This window comes from Sinocyclocheilus anshuiensis, unplaced genomic scaffold (assembly GCF_001515605.1).
Source record: "Sinocyclocheilus anshuiensis isolate Anshui unplaced genomic scaffold, SAMN03320099.WGS_v1.1 scaffold419, whole genome shotgun sequence".
In the NCBI taxonomy this organism is placed as follows: domain Eukaryota; kingdom Metazoa; phylum Chordata; class Actinopteri; order Cypriniformes; family Cyprinidae; genus Sinocyclocheilus; species Sinocyclocheilus anshuiensis.
Window position 1 is genome coordinate 1980584 of NW_015548228.1, and position 23930 is coordinate 2004513.

The 23930-nt window shown below is 36.8% G+C and overlaps 1 protein-coding gene across 1 annotated transcript in view; it reads right to left on the reverse strand.

Moving 5' to 3' along the window:
* The window catches only part of LOC107654535 (1-phosphatidylinositol 4,5-bisphosphate phosphodiesterase delta-3-A), a 26739-nt gene extending 6773 nt beyond the window's left edge, over positions 1-19966 (reverse strand). The window contains exons 1-8 of the mRNA XM_016441653.1: positions 19517-19966; positions 12369-12536; positions 6216-6444; positions 4674-4803; positions 4332-4557; positions 2967-3168; positions 1503-1647; positions 1235-1387 (exon numbers count right to left, since the gene is read on the reverse strand). Coding sequence (XP_016297139.1) covers positions 1235-1387; positions 1503-1647; positions 2967-3168; positions 4332-4557; positions 4674-4803; positions 6216-6444; positions 12369-12536; positions 19517-19604 — 1341 coding nt within the window. The 5' untranslated portion in view covers positions 19605-19966. The remainder of the gene's footprint in view (positions 1-1234; positions 1388-1502; positions 1648-2966; positions 3169-4331; positions 4558-4673; positions 4804-6215; positions 6445-12368; positions 12537-19516) is intronic.
* Positions 19967-23930: the final 3964 nt, after the last annotated feature.

The window sequence follows — 23930 nt, forward strand, 5'->3', positions numbered from 1 at the left end:
GGGACTAAATATCACGTTATTGGGGTCGCTTCAACCCGCGGACATGAACAACAACCCGCGGCAACAGTGTTAAGTAGCACAATTCCGCGGGAAAATCGCGGACTTGGCAACACTGCTTATGAACGGACCGCACTGTTTCCTTGGTTACCGCTGTAAACAAAGCAGAGCCGCGCTTTATACGGAGAAGAAAATGCCATTGCCATCGAAACTTCTCTCAAGACAGTACCCTTCAGTGATACATTAATATAACCCCATAAATGTAATGCATTTTTGTACTTATTTTACTGTTTTTTTTTCGGGATCTACTGAGACAGTGATAAAGATCTACCAGTCGATCGCGATCGACGGGTTGGCGACCACTGATGTAGATCAATCAATGATAAGCCAGCTCTCTGAAATAGATCAAAGGTGCATCTCATGAACCTTCGATTGGAAAGCATATATCGACAGAGCACAACACAAGAGTTACAAATTCTGACAATGGATGAACATCCAGGAAACCATCAGGGTCAACAGCAAAGAGGAAGAAGAGGAGTAATGATGCATGCTGGAAAGGTACAGAGGCAAAACAGAGGAAGAGGCAGAAGAGGCCAAGGACAGAGGTGCAAATCAGATGAAATAAGGGCCACTATGTGGACCATGTTGTCACTCAAGGCCTTACAATGACTGAGGCGGGTCGAAGGGTGCAGTCAAATATTGGGAGATCGATTATATCCTCAATAATTCCAACGTTTCGAAACAGTCTCTTTCAATCAATATCCCATACAGTAATGTGTAAATTTGTACTTTTGAAATGGATATATGGCATACATAAGAAGTGCAGCCTCCTGCACTTCACTACAGTAACTGCCATCCAAACTGTTGCCATAGTTTACATCAGGTAATACTAACAGAGAGCTCTGTTATATTGACAACATGACTAAGCATTTTGACTGTCTTGTTTGTGAACAATGGCACAAGGACTTTTCATTCTGATGGCACTGATGATATGTTCATTGACATAAATACTTACTTTTGACAGATGAACTAAAGATTTTGAGTAAGTTACCGGCTTTTGAAGGTAATCCATTGTGTGGAGCTGTTTGTACGAATCGTTTTGAGAAATGCACATACTTCTTTGCAAATATTAAGGATGATTCGAGAAATGCAGCAAAGCGACAGAGAAAAATGGTAACATCTGGAAATTTGATAAATTGTTAAGTTAAGGAAGAGCAAAACTGGAGGTGTGTGTGACCTCAGGTGAGGGTAGGTCTTTGAGGGGCAGGTCATTGAGTGGCTTTCTCAGGAGCTTCTTTCCCAGAATAGAGCGAAGATGCTGCGCCATGACCGCCTGCTGCTCCACCGAGCAGTGATTCTCCAGGGACAAGATCAGAGGATACGGAGATGTCTATGGAGAGAGAGAGACATGGTTATTCAAGAGAATCAATTATTTAAATGTCAACTATCAAACATGCAAACCCAAAGATTTTCATCATAGGCTGTTATGGTTCATGTGTCTGCACCTTGAAGGCGTACTGAGCGATGGTCTCAATGACTTCTTTAAAGAGCACTTTGGAGGTGAGCGTGTGTCCGTGGTAGATCATGGGCTCTCCTTTATCACCATCCCAGCAGTCCAGCTCAACACAGCGACAGCCCTGATGCAGAGCTCTAAACACAAACACAAAACCCATGAGTTTAACCACAAACAACGAGTATGAACAATAAATATCATCAGAGCATGTGAATTAGCGTTGTGTGTTGTATCTCATAACACAGTGGCAATGTTTTGTGCAGCTGCCGCTGGTGATCAAATATTTCATGAGGTAAAGGCCTGGATGGAAAATGAGCCTTACAGATTTCCACAGAATTGGATAACCTGTCATACATAAAGTTCTACATACTGTATTGCTGGTCCATTGTGTGTGCACTTAAACATATTAACGGCTCATAGCTCTACTGTACAAAATGTAATCCCATTTTAATCCAATGGGATTAAATCCCATTTAAATCCCCAAGCAGCACAATTGTTTTCAACATTGTTAATAATCAGAAATGTTTCTTGAGCAGCAAATCAGCATATTAGAATGATTTTTGAAAGATCACGTGACACTGAAGACTGGAGTAATTACTATCACGGGACTCTTTAAATATATATATAAAATAGAAAACAATTTCACAATATTATTATTTTTACTGTGTGTTTGGTGAAATAAATGCAGTCATACGGCCAGATTTATTAACAGCTTGCGCCAGCGCAAACTGTTTTTTGGCGTTAAAATAGTACTGTCAAGATTTACTAAAGACACACAGTAAAGAATTAGCGCTGAAAAGGCATGGACAGTTATTTTTGTGCCTGACTTATTGAATATGCATTTGTAGGAGTTTCCCTTTCAGACGCAAAATTTATGGGAGGAGAGTATTAAAATGAATCATGCAATGCGATTTACTAACGTTTGCGCTCGTTAAATTACTGGTATTTGCGTCCATTATGTAACGCCCAAAAAGCATGTTTTTAAAGAAGGTGGTAATTTGCGCTGCTCTTGGTAGATTGCGCTGGTCATTATGGAAATGAGATGTTGCATCTGTGTTCTTTAATATGCTCCTTGTCAGTAAAACACACGAAGAATTTTCCCCTCCCATTGGCACTTTTATGGAATTGCGCTCTAACACTAATTTACCCTGTTTAGTAAACCTTGCCCATAACGAGCAAGAGAGACTTCTTTCAATAACATTTTAAAATCTTACCAAAAGTCAACTAAGGTCAGTTTAAAAGTGTTTCCTGTTACTGTGACCTTAGGGATAATTCTTTCTCCCAGTGCAATAGTGTTACAGAACACAAATGGTTCCTAAATAAGCTAAGGCGGTAATGCAGACACAAGTAATCACTGGGATTTTACCGAGCAAAGTATAAGTGTGTTTTGGTCTACTAGCAGTACCTCTGTGGTGCTGGAGGCAGATTATACGGTGCAGTTGGGTGGGTGTTGTACCTGATATAAGGCTCGGTGCTGCTGGCGCTGGTCACCTGGTCTTTGGTGAGGTATGTATTATGAGAAGAAGAGATGTAGTAGTGCGCCAGCGGTCGGCTCATGTCCTGATACACGTGAGCGTGATCCGGGTTAAACACATCATTCTCTTTCGAGAGCATGTGCATGGTGAAACCATTCTGGGTCATGAACAGATTCTTCCGGGCTGAGGGTCATAAAGAAAATATATCGGTCAAAAGTTAACATGGTTAAACACAATCTTCAGTAGAGCTAGATAAGGACATGTTTAATACAGACTTTTTATCCTATTTTTGTATCACTAATGTATTACTCTCAGTTCTAGTAAGAGCAGAAAAGAATAACCAAGGTTTGTCAGTTATTTGACACAATAACCAGTGACACACTACTGAGCTATGCACTCACACTAGTTCGTGGAAGTAGAGAGGTGTGGTCTTTCCAGTTTACTGTTGGACCTGCACTCCAGTTTTCAACAGGTTGGATATTTTACGTCATTAGATCACACAATGACAAACTAAAACCAGTTTTGAGTTGGCCTTTGTGCCATTTTTACTGACAGTATATAAACAGTAGAGTGCAGACAGGAAATGATGGGAGAACAGCAAGGGAAATGTGAGCTAGATCTGAACTGACACTGCCCACAAGAGTGCCATGGGCTGACTGGTAGACAACAGCTCTGACAAATAGCTTATTTTGTTGCGACGCTAACAGTTGTTGTTCGTTTCTCAAATCACAGTACAGGGCTCAAAAATAAGATTGTTTTTTTATCTTGCACTGCTGATAGTTTCATCCCCATAAAAATGTTATGGCCAAAATTATTTTCAGCAGTGAAAATTTAGACTTTTATTTTGTTTTATTGTTTTTTATTTTTTGAAAGAAATAATTTTATTTAGCAAGGTTACATTAAAACATCAAAAGTGACAGTAAAGACAGGAAGCATCGTGTGACTGAAGACTGGAGTAATGGCTGCTGAAAATTCAGCTTTGAAATCACATGAATAAATAACATTTTAAAATTGATTAAAAAAGAAAACAGTTATTTTAAATTGTAATAATATTTCACAATATTCCCGTTTTACTGCATTTTGGATCAAACAAATGCAGCCTTGGTAAGCATTGGTGGAGACTTCTATCAAAACATTGGAAGAATTATTTTTATGTATTTCATAATACATAAGCAAGTATACATAGGTATACCATATACATAAGAATATATTTCTGATTCAGTATTGCAAGAGAAATAAAAAATAATGTTTAAGAAGAAAAAGTGGAATGCAAGTAAGTTGCATTCTGGGAAGTCTTGTTTATGCATATATCTCCATGTTAATGTATGCTGCTGATGGCTGTGTACCCCAGTCGTTGAGCTCATAGGTGTGGATGAGAGTCTTTGCATGGGCCAGTGATGCGTCTTCGCCCTGATCCCCGAGGAAATCCCTCAGCTCCAAGGTGGTGAGCACACACCCGTTACCAGAATAATGCCTGAACACTGCGTCCAGCTCCGGCCTGCGCATCAGCTCACGGCAGAACTCCTCTATCTCCACGTGATCCAGCCGGCCATCACACGAGCGATCACACTTCTACAAACAAGAGGAGGAATAAAAGAGAGAGAGATTGCTTGAGGCTTCATTTAAATTAAATGCTTTTAGTTTATATGACAGCTGTTGCCACTTGCACATTGATCTCTCACACGAACCTTAAAGAGTGTGCGTGCATACTGTTCATTCAGGTCAATGTTGATCAGCTGTAGTAGATGTTTCACCTCCTCGTAGCTCATCTTCCCATCCTGGTTCTGATCTGCACGTCTCAGATAGCCTCGAATCCAAGTATGCACAGTTAGGGAAAACTAGACAAACCAATAATACGCATACACAACATGCTGCCAGCCATATAATATGAAACAATAAACAATCTCTCTGCCATTATTATAATTAAAAATATAACGTAATACAGTCTTTGCATGCAAAAAGTATTCTCGTAGCTACATAAAATTATGGTTGAACCACTGATGTCACATGGACTATTTTAATAATGTCCTTACTACCTTTCTGGGCCTTGAGCATGTCAGTTACATTGCTGTCTATGCAGGGTCAGAAAGCTCTCGGATTTAATCAAAAATATCTTAATTTGTGCTCTGAAGATGAACGAAGGTCTTATGGGTTCGGAACGACATGAGGGTGAGTAATTAATGACAGAATTTTCATTTTTGGGTGAACTACTGTATTTCTTTAATTTTAAATTGTAATAATATTTCACAATATTCCCGTTTTACTGCATTTTGGATCAAACAAATGCAGCCTTGGTAAGCATTGGTGGAGACTTCTATCAAAACATTGGAAGAATTATTTTTATGTATTTCATAATACATAAGCAAGTATACATAGGTATACCATATACATAAGAATATATTTCTGATTCAGTATTGCAAGAGAAATAAAAAATAATGTTTAAGAAGAAAAAGTGGAATGCAAGTAAGTTGCATTCTGGGAAGTCTTGTTTATGCAAGTAAGAATATAAATATTGTGCATGTTGTTGTCTACTCCCTTGGATGTATACACTGGCATGTCAGTTACATTGCTGTCTATGCAGGGTCAGAAAGCTCTCGGATTTAATCAAAAATATCTTAATTTGTGCTCTGAAGATGAACGAAGGTCTTATGCGTTCGGAACGACATGAGGGTGAGTAATTAATGACAGAATTTTCATTTTTGGGTGAACTACTGTATTTCTTTAAGCTGAGATCAAATAAAAACTAACACATTTTAACATTCAATTAAAATTAGAAGCTGCATGTAGTTGAAAATTAACATAACACATGAAACAAAAAATATTAGAAATATGAGTACAACAAATGGGTTACAGGTTAAAAAAGAAAGTACAATAGAGTGAAAACCACATTAGAGGAAAGAGAAACAGGACAAAGGTATTTTTGAACAAGGAGAGATAACATGATACGTTCCGTGGTTCACATGTGTGGTGGAGTGGCGTTTAGATATCTGTTCTAGAGCTGCTCTATATTTAGTCAGCTCTCTCACTGAGTAATGATGTGCAGTAATGGAGAGTGTGTTTACATGTGCATTTATTGGCATATGCTGGCCAAGGAAGTGAAACCTAAGCCTTCTGTTTAAATCCTATAATTAAATGTGTATTAAATGCTGTAAATGTGCAGTGGATGTGTGTCTATTTGCAGTTAGGAAATTACTAGCATTTTCTCTCTGCAGGTATGGCTTTAAGGATATTGGTCCAGCTTTTCTTTCTGGCTCATGTTGGAAACACGGTCTTTGAGTGTGCGGAGGCCTCGAACCCAGCGCTCTGCTTCGTCCTGTGTAGAGCAGCACAGATCCAGGCTTTTCCTTCCTCCGCGGAAGACCACAGTGAAGCAGTGGGTCTCTGGAACCAGACCTGCCATTCGTCGCAGACACTCCGACTGACAGCCCTCCCGCACACACTCCACCTCCGTCACACAGACTGACAGAAAGAACCCACACACACAAACAGGTGACTGGATCATCACCACTAATAATAATTTACATAATCTGTTACTTAAAGGTGAATTGTGTAATCTATGCACAAATAGTGGCACCAAATAGAACTGCAAAAAAGAAATAGTTTTAAACACCAGTCTGGCCACTCAAACAAACAAAATTTCAACATGAAACTTCTGCTTTAAACAAACCCTAATATTAAAGTGTCTCCATTATATATGTCAACTTATGAGTAAATGTCCAACATTTGGCAACCTCTGAAACACTGAAGCTATCAACCTGTATTAAATGATACAAAACTAAGACACACAAAAAAGAAAACATTAAAAGAAAATAAGCTAGAAACTGAGAAAAAAAGTGTACACAAAAACAAATTAAAAGAACATCTTAATAATTACAGTATGTTGTTCAAAAGACATCAAAAGATTTAAATCAATCTAAACTAACTGAATGAACACAAAACTAAAACCCCAAAAATAAAACCTAAAATAAAATAAAAAATAAATTAAATTAAAAGCAACTTAAAACACTAAATTAAACTAGCAGAATTAAAAGTAATATTGTAATACTAAAAGTAAATATATTAATCTAAACAAAATTAAACAAAAATAAATAAAAGCAAAAATAAATAAACTAAAAGCAACTCTTAGCTGTATCATTCCAAAGAACACTTCAAAGGATATAAACTAAGCTAAGATAAACTACTTGAATAAACGAAAACAATATATATTTATCTAAACAAAATAAAAAATAAAACTAAACTAAAAGCAAGTCTTAGCTGTGTCATTTAAAATAAGACTTCAAAACAATTAAACTAAACAATCATTTAAACAAAATGAAAATGAACCAAACTAAATGCTTTAAATTCTGATGATTAACACGTAAATGAATGATAAACAAGCAACAAGGACACTTACAGGAAAAAAAGTAAGAAGGAGGTCAAATGTGTCATCACAGTGTGTGACGACGGACATGTGTGTGAGGATTAATTTGGCTCTTGTAAAATATGACCTGTGCAACACAGTGCCAAAAATGTTCACAATGTACTCCTAAAATACACACCCGCACACCCATATGAACCCACCTGATAGCCAAGCAGAGGCTTTGGACAGGCAATCATTTGACCAATTACGAAATGCTATTGCTAATACAGTGACAATCAAATATAATATAGCTCTGTGTATTACATGGACTTTCCTTCTCCTCCATCATTTTACAGTAAGCGTACACTTCAAGTCAGCTATAATGAGGAATTGTAGACAGTAGTTGCAACAATAACGTCTTTGACCTGTGGAAACTCCTACGCTGCAAATAAACAAAGAGACATGCAGAGACACAAACACATGCTCTTTTAAATGGCAAAGACTCTCTGCCAACTTCCAAACACTGACAAACATGCATTCATAATTCTTGTGTATATGGAGAAGAAGAGTGTTAATTTTAACAGAGCACATGTGCAGTGAATGGGCATTTATTACGCCACTGGCATTCCTCACTAATGCCCGCTGCATAGATGCACAGGAGCATGAACTCTCCAGAGATCCAGCCCTGCATACGGAGCTCCTGCCTACCAGCACAAAGACACCTGCACAGACTCATTTCCTAAGCAGACCGGCATCATTTAGTGCAGGCTATTTGACACTTATGCCATAACCATGTGTCTTCTATCTTTATCTACATTAATAAATAGTCAAAATAACAAAGGGATGAAGTGATGCATGATGCAACGTCACACGCACAAACACTTATTCACATAATGCAAACACACGCACAGTCGTGTATTATTTGGACTATGTTTATTCCCTCAAGTGTGTGGCAGTCCGTGAGCTGTGAGGGGCATGCTGGGATTGGACAGGAGCAGCTGAGCCTGCATTCCTGAAGCCAGTGTGACGCAACACAAGACAGAAACAGAGAGAGAGGCTGTCTCATCTACTGCAGCTCTCTGAGTCGAGCAGTACAAACAAAAGTGTTTGGTTTATGAGCATTTTCGAGTGAGTTTCATGCTACTCTACCATTCAATAGTTTGGGGTCAGTAAGACTGTCAATGTTTTTGAAATAAGTCTCTTATACTCACCTACAAATACTTTTTATTTTGAATAATGATTTGCTACCATGTGAACACACATACTAGTAAATGTATATGACTTTCAAATCACTTATCTAACAATATTCCCCCAAATATTGTCGCAGCTAGTCTAACAGAGAGGGTACCGAACAAACAATGTTTGCCAAGACAAGAGTGAAGCAATTATAGCAATACTGTATATTGTTAAATTTTACTGTTGTTTCCAAATATGCTTTCAAATGAACAGAACAAAAGTAAGGTTTCAAGTGGAACACTCACTGATATTTCAGTCGAGAGCCTGTATAAACTGAACTTCATATGCTTCACATGATCTGTGTCACTACTCACTACATGTTGGCGTCTGGCATATCAAAGAACTTGCATAAATTCCTATGTTTAAACTATTGCTTTACTAAAGGTGATGATTGACAGGTGAGTGGGCGGTCTTTTGATGTTGTCTAGGGTGCATCAAGATTTATGTATACACTACAAAAGCTGCATTTTGGAGAGAGTCAAAGAAACTACAAAGCACCAATGTGTTCCAATTACAACGAAAACACAAATTATTACATAATGATATTACATAATCAACATCTTACATAGAAAAATCACAAAAGTGATTACTAGCACTACCGTGTGATTATTAATCACACTGAGACACATGATTAGTTATAAGTTCACTTTAGTCCTCAGGGTCTCAGCAGAGGTTATCAGAATGACCCATAAATCCTCCCTAAGAGCAGGGAATATTCATAAACACATGACCTGGGCTTTTTACTGTACAGCTGCATGTGTTGATATTGAAACTTTGCATGTTTCAAAATCCAGAAACATATGACTACAATAGATAAATAGAAACATGCATCAATTCACAAGTCTGTATTATTATACAAAGGACACAGTTGTTGTTCACAGTCCATTTGTAAGAATGAGTCTGATTCGGGAGTGATTTTAGGATTCAAGTCTTAAGATTGTTAAACTCCTTGTCTTGTGGGCCAAACTTTTCCTGCTTTAAGAGCAAGCGGTCACAAGTTCGAATTTTGCTTAACTGACTTTTTTTAATCAAATAATTTGTTGCATTTCAAGTTGAGTAGCCTCAGATATCTCTATGCAGCTAATGTTATGCAGCAAATGTGAAGAGAGATCACATAATCACAGATTTTTGAGGGTGATGACAGCGGAGGTAATCACAGATATTTCAGAGAGTGGAGATAAATGAAAAAAGGCTCCCTAACGCCAGTGGTCTAATAAGAGAAACAATGTTCCCATGCTCCAGTGAAGCGCCATGAATGGGATTATAGCAGGAAGTCTGATTCTCTTCACTCTCACAGCGGATTATCAATCCATCTGAAGAGCATAAATGAGATTAAAAACAGATTAACAATCATCTGAACAGCTAGAGATTAGAGATGATAGAGCAGCTCATTTCCCATGATGTCTCTTGTCACAGATGAATCTGTGGTATGTTTCCATTATGCTAGGAGCAAAGGTTGAATTTATGTGATTAAAAGAAGATCATCAATCACCTGAAAAGCAGGTGAAAGTAACAGATTGAGACAATTAACACCTCTATTCAAAGTAAGCACCAAATCTGCTGGTCTGAAATCATTTAAAGTTCAGGATCATAAAGTACATCATACATCATAGAGTTTCAGACAGTTCAGGATCATAATCATGGTTTTTAATGAAAATATTTCTAGTTTAATTTCCTGGCTTTGTTTGATGTTGTGAAACAAGCCAAACAAAGTAGGAAATTAAACTGGAGGGAAGCTGAGGGTCTGAACTTGTAGTCTATATAGACAAACACACAACCAGACATGTATTAATGACTTCAGACATATGCACACAAAACTTTATGGGTTTTCTGTTTGCTGTTGCCTTGATTGGAAAGTCCCGTCCCTCAACAAAAACCTGCTGAGCAATATATCACAGATGGTCAAAGGTGAGTGGTTTACAATGGGGAAAAAGCATGATACTGGATCCCCATCATACTGTTCTAGGACTAAAATAATTATTGTATTATTATATAAAATAATAATTATTATATACAATCTAAATGGTAAAAAATACTGACCCTTTAGTCTATCCAATCATAAACTAAAAAGGTTAAAATGCAGTCTACCAAACATATAAGACCCACACATAATATATTGTGATGGCACCTGTAATGAATCATCATTGCATAACCTTTCTGCATCATAAGTAGTGCTGTATTTAGACATTTCGATAACATCAATTGAAAATCTTTCCCTTGTTTGCCCTGTGATTAATTGGGTCACTGCTACAGTTCATTACACTAAGCCAAATCCATCCGTCCTGTTAAATTCAGTGGCATTCATTTACTAAAAACAGAACATCATAAGATTTAATGCCTGCTGGGTCCTTTGGGATGAGGTTAACAATAGGCATTCAAAAAGAAAACATAGCAAACATTAATAACGTCTTGTTTTGACTCCGAGCCAATTATGAAGTCAGAGTAGGTGAAGAAAGAAGAAACAGGCTGTGATTGTTTTCTGATCATTATTTTTCCTCTAGGGTGTGACAGTATGATTCCTTGACCTGATTAGTTGTAAAAAAAATATGTTTCCATACTGCTACTGAGTCCAGTATCATATCCTTTTATTCACATGTTAAGTTCTGGCATCATGGCACCTTCCTCACATGCAGTAATGGTGTCACTGGCACCCATGAAAATATAAAATCATTATAAATCATCTACTGTACTGTGAGAAAAAAACAAAAACAAATACACAACTTTGGGGTCGGTAAATTTTTTAAATGTTTTTGAAATAAGTCTCTTATGCTCACCAAGGCTGATCAAAATTACAGTAAAAACAGTAATATTTGATGAAATCTGAGAACTCCAGACCCTCCATAGACAGCAACGCAACTTTCACGTTCAAGGCCCAAAAAGGTAGTAAGGACATCATTAAAACATTCCATGTGACATCAGTGGTTCAACCTTAATTATATGAAGCTACGAAAATAATTTTTGTGTGCAAAGAAAACAAAAACAATGATACGAGAGTACCATGACGCATGCACGTGGTGCTGCTGACGTAGAGGAACGCACACGCATGCATCGCGGTACTGTTGTTGTGAATGTCTGTCAAATTCTGACACGGAAGAGAAGAAAGTGTTGAATAAAGTTGTTATTTTTGTTTTCTTTGTGCACAAAAAATATTCTCGTAGCTTCACAAAATTTCAGTTGAACCACTGATGTCACATGGACTATTTTAATGATGTCCTCACCATGTTTACGTCACTCTGTGTGAAGATTTGCATAACACCGCCCAAATGTTCACGCAAAGAAAGAAGGCGTAACTTTTATTCTCGCTGTAGTATTGTTGTTGCTGCCGCCACCATGTTGTGGAGATGCTGTGTGTTTCGCTGTGAAAGCGAAAGTACTTTGTTTGGCCTTCCAAAAGAGGACGATATCCGCTTCATCATGTCTAGAGCTGATCTGTGCTGGTCGCTGAGGGAATACTCAATGCGACCAACCTCTCTGTCAGCACTCTTGTGAGATTAAATTCATTAGACAAAACCTAGCATGAAGAATGCCATCTTTACTGAATTTTATCCCAACACCAAACTGCATTTTTTTATTCTGTGTGATTCATATGAAACAGAAAATGACCCATTGTAGAGATGTAGGGAGGTAAACTCAAAATGTAGAAACTAAATGTCTTGATAAAAAGCCCTCAGGAGCTCAGCTGAGAGCACTTACTAAACCGACCCTTGCTCATCTTCCCGCATACTTTCTGAACTCACAAATGCTGTGCTGAAAGCTGAATTTTGATATTTGTTTTTGGATGTAGTTCAGTCACAGATGATTTACTCACAGGTCTGCTGGCTTTTGCCTTTGCGGGAGGCTTTGCTGGACTCACACCACACCGTCACACAGTCCTCCAGAAGCTTCAGGCTCCTGTCTTTCCGCCAACGCTGAGATCGAACCTTCATCATCTTTGACCCCTGCAGCATCAGCTGCACATCTTCATCGTCCAGCACACCTATGACACACACATACATAATTTTAAAATATGAGCACCTCCTGTTCTTTCTAAATGTTTTCCAGTCTGTCCAACACACCTGCTGCATGCTGTAAATCTGAAGTGTCAAGTCTCTAAGAGGTACACATACTATAATTCACTCATAATGTGCCGTCCCAAGGTTGTTCTCATATTCACAAAGTTATATATGCCAGAGACTAACACTTCCCAGCACTGAGTCATACACCGTTTTAATATTTCATCCAAAACATGGACCAAAATCAACTCATTACTGAGGCATCTTCCAAAATAAATATATATGTGCACACTCTCACATACTCGAGACGTGAGAGCACTGAGAGGTCAGAAGTCATTCCACAGTGATGTAAGACACCAATATCTGTGTGTAAACGTCAGCAGCAATGACTGCACATATAACAGGACACCGAATGACAATAATAGGAAAATAATTTATTCTATGTTTTCATTCTTAATCATCAACATATGTTTGTTTCCCCGATTAAAGTGGCTTGCTCTCCTTCACAGGCTTGTGCAAGCTTGGAAAAAGACTATTCACTGAGAGCAAAGATTGCAAAATTGCCAATAGCACACACTGAGCTCTTTATAGACTTTTCAAAGCAAAGTTAAGCCTGGCTGTGCAGTGCGGTGCTGTGTTACAATAGGCTGAGGTGAAAACAGGAGAGATGAGGGAAGAATTAATGAACTGTGCTTGTTGAAAGCGTTGCTTTCTTACAAACACTATTTTGTTTTAGCGCAAATTCATGCAAATCAGGTCAAATCTTGCTAACTTCAGTTAGCAACCTAACAGCTTATCCTGCTAACTTAGTATAGTGTAAAGTGGTTAAGAAAAGCTCCTTTGATTAGCTTGAACAAGATATGGATTACTACCATCATAACCAATAGAAAATGCACACAAATATATGCTAACAGTCAAACGTTTACTATATTTGGAATAACAGTATGTTTTTTTAAATAAGTCTCTTTTGCTCACTAAGGCTGCATTTATTTAATCAAAAATATTAAAATTTGAATATGTGAAATGTTACAACAATTTATAATGACTATTTCAAATAAGTAAATATTTTAAAATGCAATTTATTTATGATGAAATCATTATGATTTGCTGCTCATAAAACAATGTTGAAAACAGTTGTGCTGCTTAATATTTTTAGTGGAACTTTCTTTCAGCATTCTTTGATGGATAGAAAGTTCAAAAGTAAAAAGCAAAAAATAAGTTTTGCATTGAAATACCGTGGGCAAATGTGGTCTAACCATTTAGTGAATTCACCCCGATTCTCTGCCAGAGCTTTAACTGGATTTAAAAAAGACCTGAAAAAAGATAGAGGTCATGCTCACAGTTAAATAGCTGCTCTGCATTCTTTCACAGCATGGAGATTTGCTCTAGTCAGCACTACTTCAAAACCTCTTCTCTTCATCAGCTCTCTGAAATATGATAAAACACTGCTTTCTTTATATTAATTTATTTTTAATACTTTTCATGTGACTTCAGAGTAAAATAACTACATTACAGAGAAAAAGTGAAGTGACAATAATGGGCCTAGAAGTAAATAATACAAAAAAGTTGGCAATCAACAAGTGAGAAATGACTAAGAGAGAGGCAATGCAAACTCCCTCAACTCTTCCTGCTGAAAAGCCAAGAGTGTTTGCAGCAAAGAGACCCTCACCACAGCAACCAGAATGTAAAGACCCTGATAAAGTGTCTCTGACAAGTGTGTGTGTATAAGTGAAAGACATTTGGTATTTTGCCAGAGTACAGAGACAAAGCTACTGGAAACATGGCAATGAAATGCTACCACAAACTAAACTAAATCATGTATAATGAAGAAGGCTTAGAGAAATATATGATTTGAGGTAAAAAGAAGCACTCAGTATTTTTCCTTCATTCTCAAAACTACAAATGAATGGTACTTTTGATAAATATGCCCACCCACATAAGAAGACTCCAATGCAAGTCTTCAGTAATGCTGTTATTGTTAAAGCAGCACTATGTAACTTTTTCTGTGTTCAAAATTTGCAAAATGTATATAATGAGCGAGTACATCATGAATTCATCTTCCAAACAGCGTTTTTGTCTTATTCCGAATCACTACGGTACACTTATAATAAGTACTTATATTTGGACTATTGTAGCCTGGTCGGGTCGTCACCGCTGCGGAGTAACACATACCTGCGTGAATCGCCATAGACATAAACTTAGAGAAGTAGCTCCGGTTGGAATGTTCTTCCACGGGATGTGTGCAGTCCTGTTTATTAACCGCTAGAGCGCCAAAAGTTACATAGTGCTGCTTTAATTAAAACTATTAAAAATGTTAATTCACTTAAGCTCAAATAAAATAAAATATAAATATTAGATGAAAAACTTAAACTGAGACCAAATAAGACAAAATATTTTACATGGAGTGGGCTGCCTCATGGGGCCGTCATGTGGAAATCACATGACCAGCTGAATTTCACTCACTTCGCAACATACAGGTGCATCTCAATAAATTAGAATGTCGTGGAAAAGTTCATTTATTTCAGTAATTCAACTCAATGAGTTGATTAGCTGATTGGCATGTCACCATATTCTAATTCGTTTAGATAGTGAATTGGTGGGTTTTTGTTAAATGTGAGCCAAAATCATCACAATTAAAAGAACCAAAGACTTAAACTACTTCAGTCTGTGTGCATTGAATTTATTTAATACACGAGTCTCACAATTTGAGTTGAATTACTGAAATAAATGAACTTTTCCACGACATTCTAATTTATTGAGATGCACCTGTAAGCAAAACATTCCTGAGTGCTCCTCTAAGGGAACCTGAAATGACTGAAACCATGCAAGCTGAAAAAACGGCTCATGGCTGTGATGTCACAAACATGAAAGAGCCTCTGAAAGTTTCTTTCTTAAGAATTTGGCGCTTTTTGTTCTGTGATAATGTCACCAATATGGCTGGTATAAACTTTTAAGTGCTGCGCAAACTAAAAGATGTAACAGCAGCCCACAACACCTAACCATAGTCACTTATTTCATATGCAAACAGGTTAGCCAGTCATAACAGAGGTCACTTACTTTGAAATCATAATGATACAGTATTGACAACAGGACATTTCATTTTACGGTAAAGTAAAAGGTAGAAAACTGGTCATGCAAAATGAAAATTACCACTTCGGGTCGTTTTCAGTTCAAGAAAGCTCAATTAACTTTAAGTACACTACTGCTCAAAAGTTTTGGGTCAGCAAGATTTTTTTTTTTTTAGAAAGTCATACTTTTTAACAGCAAGAATGCATTAAAGTTGACAGTAAAAACTTTTATAATGCTTCAAAAGATTTCTATTTCAAATACAGTAAATGCTGTTCTATTGAACTTTATATTCATCAAAGAATGCCCCCCAAAAATTGTTTCCGCAGAACCTGATTTTACCAAGTGCGACATGTTCCTGGATCAACATTGACCCTGGAACAACATTGTGATTAACCAATCAGATTTGACGAACCAGTTTATAGTTTTTGTGAAGTTTAGGCTTCCAATAAGTGTTTGGTGCTTGTACATCAGTGTCATTCATCTATCATTTCCTCTGATTTTAGGGATTACTCATGGTTATGGTTAGATTTAGGTGTAGGGCTATGGTCAAGACTACATTTTTGGATGAAAATGTTGTTCCAGGGTCACATCTAACTCAGCAAAATCAGGGCATGCCACTGTTTCTACAAGAATAAAGCAGCACAACTGTTTTGAACATTGACAATGATAAGAAATGTTTCTTGAGCAGCAAATCAGCATGTTAGAATGATTTCTGAAGGACAATGTGACACTGAAGACTGGAGTAATGATGCTGAAAATTCAGCTTTAACATCACAGGAATAAATGACAATTGAAAACATATTAAAACAGCTCTTTTAAACTGTTTTTACTGTATTTTTAGTCAAACATATGTAGCCTTGGTGAAAATAAGAGACTTCTTTCAAAAGCCTGAACAAAAAGTTTTGAACAGTAGCACAGACTTCAGTGAAAAAATAAGATGGTTTTTAAAACGTGTATTATATGATCCACAGATGACTCATACTTTACATTTAGACTACTAGAGTTACCTACAGTTCACCTGAGGTGCATCTTGTCCATAGTGAGCATATCTATATTTAGAATAAATGTGGGCATGATTGCATCATGGATGACTTATTCTCTCTCATTACTTTATCATTTAGCAGAAGCACAAGAACAGTCAACCAACTAGAGCAAGCTGGGAGAAACGTAACTTAAATAAACCCATCACATTGGATTAATAATAAGCAAATCTCATACCTCAAACCACTGAATAACGCTGTTCTCGCACAAAAACCTCTTGATTATTCCCACTGGAGGGCTTTATTTTGAAGTACTGACATAGTAACATTAAATCACACCACTGAAGAGCACCAACTTGCACAGCCTCTTCATACAAGCCACTCAACATCATTTTACAAGAGCAATAAATGTGAGCAATACACTTATAGCATATCTACTGACGCCAGCAGCCATGGCAGAGATAAACCAGCAGCACTGCGGTAGCCATGGAACAAGTCTTATTAAAAGACTCAATAAAAATTCAGCATAGGTTGCCATGGAAGATAATACAGATGAGCACAACATTACTTAGAGTTAATTAAACCGAAGCAGGGTTATCGCCCACTTGCAATAGTTTAAGCTAAACTCTTTCTCATGCAACTGCAGTCACAGTGCTATAGTTATGGGAAGAAGCCAGGGAATGCAGACGGGTCCTCAGAGGATCTTGTACTCAATATAGCGACAACATTCAACTCATTCATGATCAAATGCAGAAGAAACCCAGCTAAAACAGGCAGAGGTGGGATAGCTAAACATCTAAAGAAAGATCTGCCGAGGTCAATAAAAGCGATATAAATATGCCCTAGTTACTTTTCTTGGAAATCAGCCATTGTTCTTGAAGAATGCTGTAAAATTATTTGTTGCGTAATTTGCTACAATACAGGCATAATGACATAATAATCCATTTTATATATTTTCACATATTTGTTTCTCTCCACCTTCTTACATGCGGTTCCTTTCAAAAGCCTGAAGCATAAACTAGCACAGTTATTTTGGTTTGGTTTGAGAACTAGGCTGATATTAACATGAAATGTGCTAGTTTCAGATATCAGCTTGCTGCATAATAAGATATCACATGCAGAATGGTTTTTACGTGGACAGCACAAGCAAGGGTCATAGGTGTAGGTGGTGGTGATCTCAGCTGGAGTCATGCTGCTGAAGGGCGAAGATGAGAGGTAAACATGAGTGGGAAAATAATAATTGTGCGAGAACAGTCAGTGGTTATGAGTGTGGCAGTGTGGTTATGTGCGGGTTATGCTAATCACGAAAAAATAATATGTCCGGCCATCCCAGACACACCAAAAAAGCATAATACTGCATTACATACATTGTCACAGCATCCAGTCTTAGGGGGCTGTTCACACAGAACTTGTTCTTGTGCCCAAAACATCTAGGAAAGGTTGCTGAAAAGGAACGCAGGGGTCTCTTGACACATTTTTCTAAACTTGAAAGAATACATTTTAAATTGACAACTTTATCTTGATCAAAGGGTCACTGGAGGCAAAAAAAAATAAATCACACAATTCTGCATCTAAATCACTTCCAAAACAACAACAACAGCAACTTCTCCCTGCTTTGTGTCAGCTCACATATCAAAAGTAGCCTAATACAAACAGTGAAATGTCACACTGCTGTCAAGCACTCTTGGAATGACCAACCAATCAAACCAGATCTAATTATAATTGTATAAACATTACAAAGCCAGGTCCAAATGCAAAAATAATGTGCATTAGCGTATTCTTTACCAAAAGCAGGTCAGAAATGACACCTAAACAATAAAGGGTTAATAAAACACAGAGAAACTCATGGGGTTATTATCAGTGTTGGGGAGTAACTAGTTACATGTAACGGAATTACGTAATTTAATTACAAAATAAAAGTAATTGTAATCAGTTACAGTTACAGTTACTAAGAATTTTTTTTAAATTAAATTACAGTTACTTATGAAAATGTTAAGGATTACAAAGGGGGTTACATCTGATTTTTTTCCACACACACTCCCACATACAGATTTAATTGAATTATTTCATAAATTGCAGTGACTGCTCTAAAATATGAAACACCAATGTTTCAGAAGTTTATAACATGCTTATCCGATAGGGTTTATGTATATGCTTTATTTTTTTTAAGATTAACTGTTTTTTCTAAGGCATTGTTAGATTCCAGTGTTTCCTGTCATAGATATGCAAAGATTTGATTTCAAAAACAGTATCATAGCTATTAAACTATTTCTTGTTATGATTTTAAATATGTATTTAAGCTCAGAATGTTTTTAAAGTAAGTCTGAAATCTGCAGCTGGAGCATGAACAATGGGTACTGATCCATTCTTGAGTTTTAACTTTTTAACAAAACCTGCCTTGAATTGTCCCTCATCCAGAAAGCTGCCTGGAGTAAAATGATTTGCGCAGCCAGACATAAACAAATTTAGTGAAAGTGAATTGAATTGACGTAGTTGAAAACATTAGAAATGTAGAAAAGTAATAAAAAAGTAATCAGTTACATTACTTTAATAAAGTAATTAAAAAGTTACACTACTTATTACATTTTAAGTAGGGTAACTTGCAATCTGTAACCTATTACATTTCCAAAGTAACCTTCCCAGCACTGGTTATTATACTAGATATCTCAAAACATCCATATGTCACGCAAAATGAGCATTTGTCAAAGAGTAAAGGTCTTTATTGATTTAGCGTGGAATGACTGAATCTGCTCATTTTACTCCTTTCACAAAATTAACTTCTAGGGTTGAAAACAAGTTAGTGGCTGAGATTTAAGTTTACTTTCTGTGAAAGTAAAGAAAGCATGCATACTTAAAGTAACATTCAGGGTATATTAGATATTTTTGTCCTTATATGTAGCCTATTATGATCTCACCAAGCCTCCGAAGCGGATCGTGGGTTTTTGACTCGTGCGCTTTGGGTTCAGTCTGAACTGTATCTGGTTTCTTCTTCCTCCCCAGCATGTTGACTTTCCCTTCGGCTCCAGGCAGAACTTCTTAGAACCGTCTTGAGGTAAATGTGAATAATCAATAGACACAAACTATCCAGAAGAACGCGTTTAAATGTCTGGGTCAGTGCATGTGAATCGCGGCGCTGCTGCTGTTGCTGGGACGGCTGTCGTTATAACACTTGACGCGTCTAAAAACGCAGCGCTTAACTCGAGTCCGGCGAGGAGCGGTAATATTCCGCTGATGAACACGAGTCATTCACTCACACTGCATGACACACTTACTGTTACAGCCTCTGCTTCATTGCAAACTATCTGAGAAGTTGATTGTGTAATTGGTTTGTTACTTTTATTTTTAGTCTATTAACTTGTCTGCCTAGTTGATGAACAGGCGTCTCAAAAATAGGCGTTTGGAGATAAACTGTTTCAAACCAAACAAATAAAGCTGTCTGAATGCAGAGCATGAACTTTAACAGACTATTCCCTGGACTCCACCTATTGGGTTTATTCATAGTAGCAAATGTTTTAAAACATTATTTGAGCGGCTGTGCGAGATTTATCCAGCGCTCACAAATCACTGTAAATGCTGCCATCTGCTGACATAGGCTACTAATGAAATGACGGGAAATAAAAAAAAAAATGAAAATAAAGTAGATTAAAATTTAAAAAATCAAATGTAATACTATGGGAAAGTGACTTGGTTAAGAAAAGCTCAGTTTTGGCCTACAATTAACTCACATCTTCACAGGTGTGCAAACCTTACCTTTTGTTGACATGTAAATGAAATTAAATTAATACATGAATCTATTGATTATTGATATATATATATATATATATATATATATATATATACTGTGAAAACAGCAGTAGTCTTTTTGATACTGGAATTCATACATGCAGGTAATACACACGCATTTTCTTTCAAATTAGCTTTTTTTTAAATCAGGCTCATATGAAAATATCGTTGGACATTTTTGAAAATTAGGCATTCAGTAACTGATTAATAACCTTTTCTTTGCCTTTTAAGGAGCCTGATAAAAATGCGCATTTAAAAGAAAAAAAAATCTCGTGTTTCAAGAGTCAAAAATAGATTGTAGTCGTTGTGAGCACGTTTGTACTTACGTGACAAAGGTGTCATGTTGTTCATGGGAGGCAGCATCTGACAATCTGTTTTAATATCTCTACATAGGCTATAGGTTACACTGACACGCAAAGCTAAATAATATAACACGCCCTGGAAGTAAATATAGACGTGATTTTATATAAAGGATATATAAATGAAATATTGGAAGCAAGTACAACAAATATCTAACTATGCAGGCCATTTCTAAACACGTTTAAACCTGTTAAACAGTTTCATTTAACACATCGACTTGTATACAGGTTTTTCAGGTCCCTCTATAATGCTGTAAACATGCACGCGCACGCACACGCACGCACGCTCACGCACACATTTATTTACTTATCTAAATGGGGACATTCCATTCACGTAGTTGTTTTTATATAGAGTTTGTTATAAGTACTATAACTTAACCCACACACTAACAGAACACTTTCTGCATCTTTACATTTGGGGAAAAAAATATTTTTACTGTATCCCATTCTTATAATGGGCCCAAAAAGATGTCAGGTTTAGTTCACTTCCGGTTACAACTTTGACCCCCGAAATAAACAAAACTGTAGCACACAAGCACGCGCGCACACACACACACACACACACACACACACACACACACACACATATATATGTACCTCAGTAGAGGCAGAAACAGCGACATTTCTCCTATACCTTTTCTCGGAAATCTTGCTCTGTGCTAAAATGCCTGCAGCACAAGACAAAAGCACAAAACCCGAATGAAATATGCTCTGCAATAAGAATTTATTATAGCTTGTGACAGACACTCTTTGCAGGTTAGATCTCTGTTCTTTGCATTGAGGTGAATAGATTTCTGCATAGTATTTGTAAGTCACAGAGAAAGGCCATTAACAGGGAAAACAGTCTAGTGGAGTTAAAACAGGTACACCCCAAGATTTCCAAATAAAAGTACTTGTTATAGTCATACAAAATATATGTATAATATATACTGTGTATAAAACAAACAAACAAACAAAAAATATTAAGGAAAAACATTTCAAGTAACATCTTGAAAGAAATGACTGTGCACATAAGTGCACTTTGTAAACCATATATAAACTAAAACAAAGAAAAAAAAAAGATAATATATGTTTATTTACATGGTTAACTTAAGCAAGGCTTTGTACAAATGTTACAAAATTGTTTGACACACATACTTGACCACATAATGTATACACAGGCAATTTCAGACACACATACACACTCATATGAAGTGATTTCACCAATGAGCCGTTACTCCAAGTAGATGAACAAGTGGGAAGGTGAACACACCACACTGCCTCTTATGGATCTTAATGTAGTGAGTTAGGTTGAATTATGCACCTGCTCTAAGCTCAATGGCCTATGTTAAAACTAGTAAAACTGTCACTATCAACACTGTTCCTGTTTGATAACACTGTTTAACCAATACTGCACCGGCACATTTGAAGAATTGGTTCATCTGGGACTTGAAAACATAAAAGCACTCCATGGCATGTGAGTCGTGAGGGTCTTGGCAGTAACTTTGGCAACACTGAAAAGCCCCTTTGCCTAGCAGGTGAAGTAAATCTGAGTAAAAGTAATGTAAATGTGACTTAACTGAGGGCTTTAAACAGTTTTTATTTTGTATTCACACGCCAACCTAAAGGGCTGTTCACACCGACAGCGATTTGCAGTGACAAAGTGACTGGATTCATTTTCATTGAGAAAGATTTGAGGCAACATAAGCAACATTGCTCGCTCAGCTGCATAAAGAAGAGACCATGTTTACGCAAATGAACAGCAATGTGATGCAGCAACAATAGGAATACAGACCAGGGCTAGGCAAAATTTAGTTTCAGCTCCCTTTCAATTCAAGGAAATTCAATACAATCAAATTTTGTAATTTTGTATTTTTTATTTGGAATTTGAATTGGACTTAAACGAATTGAAGTAAAACTTACAATTCAAGGAAATTTCAACAGGTAATGATGTTCTGGGAAATTAAGTGTTTTTCCACCTTTGTCAATCAAATTAAACCTAATTTGTAAAATGGCAAAAATGTATATAAAAACAAGTACAAATTTTAATAGGTGGCATCAAATGAGGCAGATGTTTGTCTTGATAACTCTTTCATTTCTCTTTACAAATGACACTAAAGGCGTTTTCACGCCTGGCTTGCTTGGAGCATTTGTTTCAGAAGCTGACACATTTTCTCCTTTACTTCTGATCATTTAGACATGGCAATCGCATTCAGCTCCGCACCAAAACAATCAGCCTGAGAACGCCTGAACAAGGTGGTTCGCTTTTGGTGAGAATGCAGTCTGACCTAATGAGCCAACAACCCAAGGTGTATCATAATTCATAATGTGAAATGAGTTAATTTGGTGGGTGAGCACATTTAATTAAGCTCAGGGCGTTTTTTGGTATTTTCGCCTAAATTTAACATACTCAAATTCAAATGTTTACCCTGCACACATACAATGGAGGAAATGAAAAAAAATGGTTTCATTGTAAAGAAAACCCTTTGAACTACAAAATATGAGTGTAATTCTTTATAAATAACATTATATACTTTTCAAATATTACTATAAACACAAAAAAAACATAGGCGCTTTTGGAGTTTTAAAAGTAAGTATTTTTTTGAAAATCTGTAATTCAGGTTCTATTAGGCACAACTCTCTGCAATTTACTTTGTTTGATGCCACTAGATGCCAAAAAGTGCCAGAAAAAAGAATCTTTCAAATAACAGCTTCTAAACAGGAGTTACTACATTATTTGTGAAACGAGTCAGAATGTCTATTTCTGCATCGAAATGTGTCATTGTGAGTTTCCTTTGCAAAAACAGGCTTTATAAAACACATTAACCCCACAATCCTACATTACTCTGTGCCACAAGCACTTTAATTGATTATTAATTGAATTATGTTTCATTTTTATGTTTTTCTAAGTAGTAATATACAAAATGGCACAAGCGAATTGGAACAAATTTCACATATTGTGTTATTCTACAATCAGTTGAATTATTTCAGGATGCACAAGACTGTCTACATTATGAAATATATCTGGTCTATCACATTCTAACATAGAATCCATATCCTCCAGCTTTATATCATTCCATTTATGTGCATTCTGTATTGGGATACTGCTTCACAGCATCTCTCACCTCATCAGTTGACTCACTCCTGTATCCAGTCTCTCCAAGACAACACAGCATCTCTGTGGTCCAGAGCGGAGCTAATTTGCTAT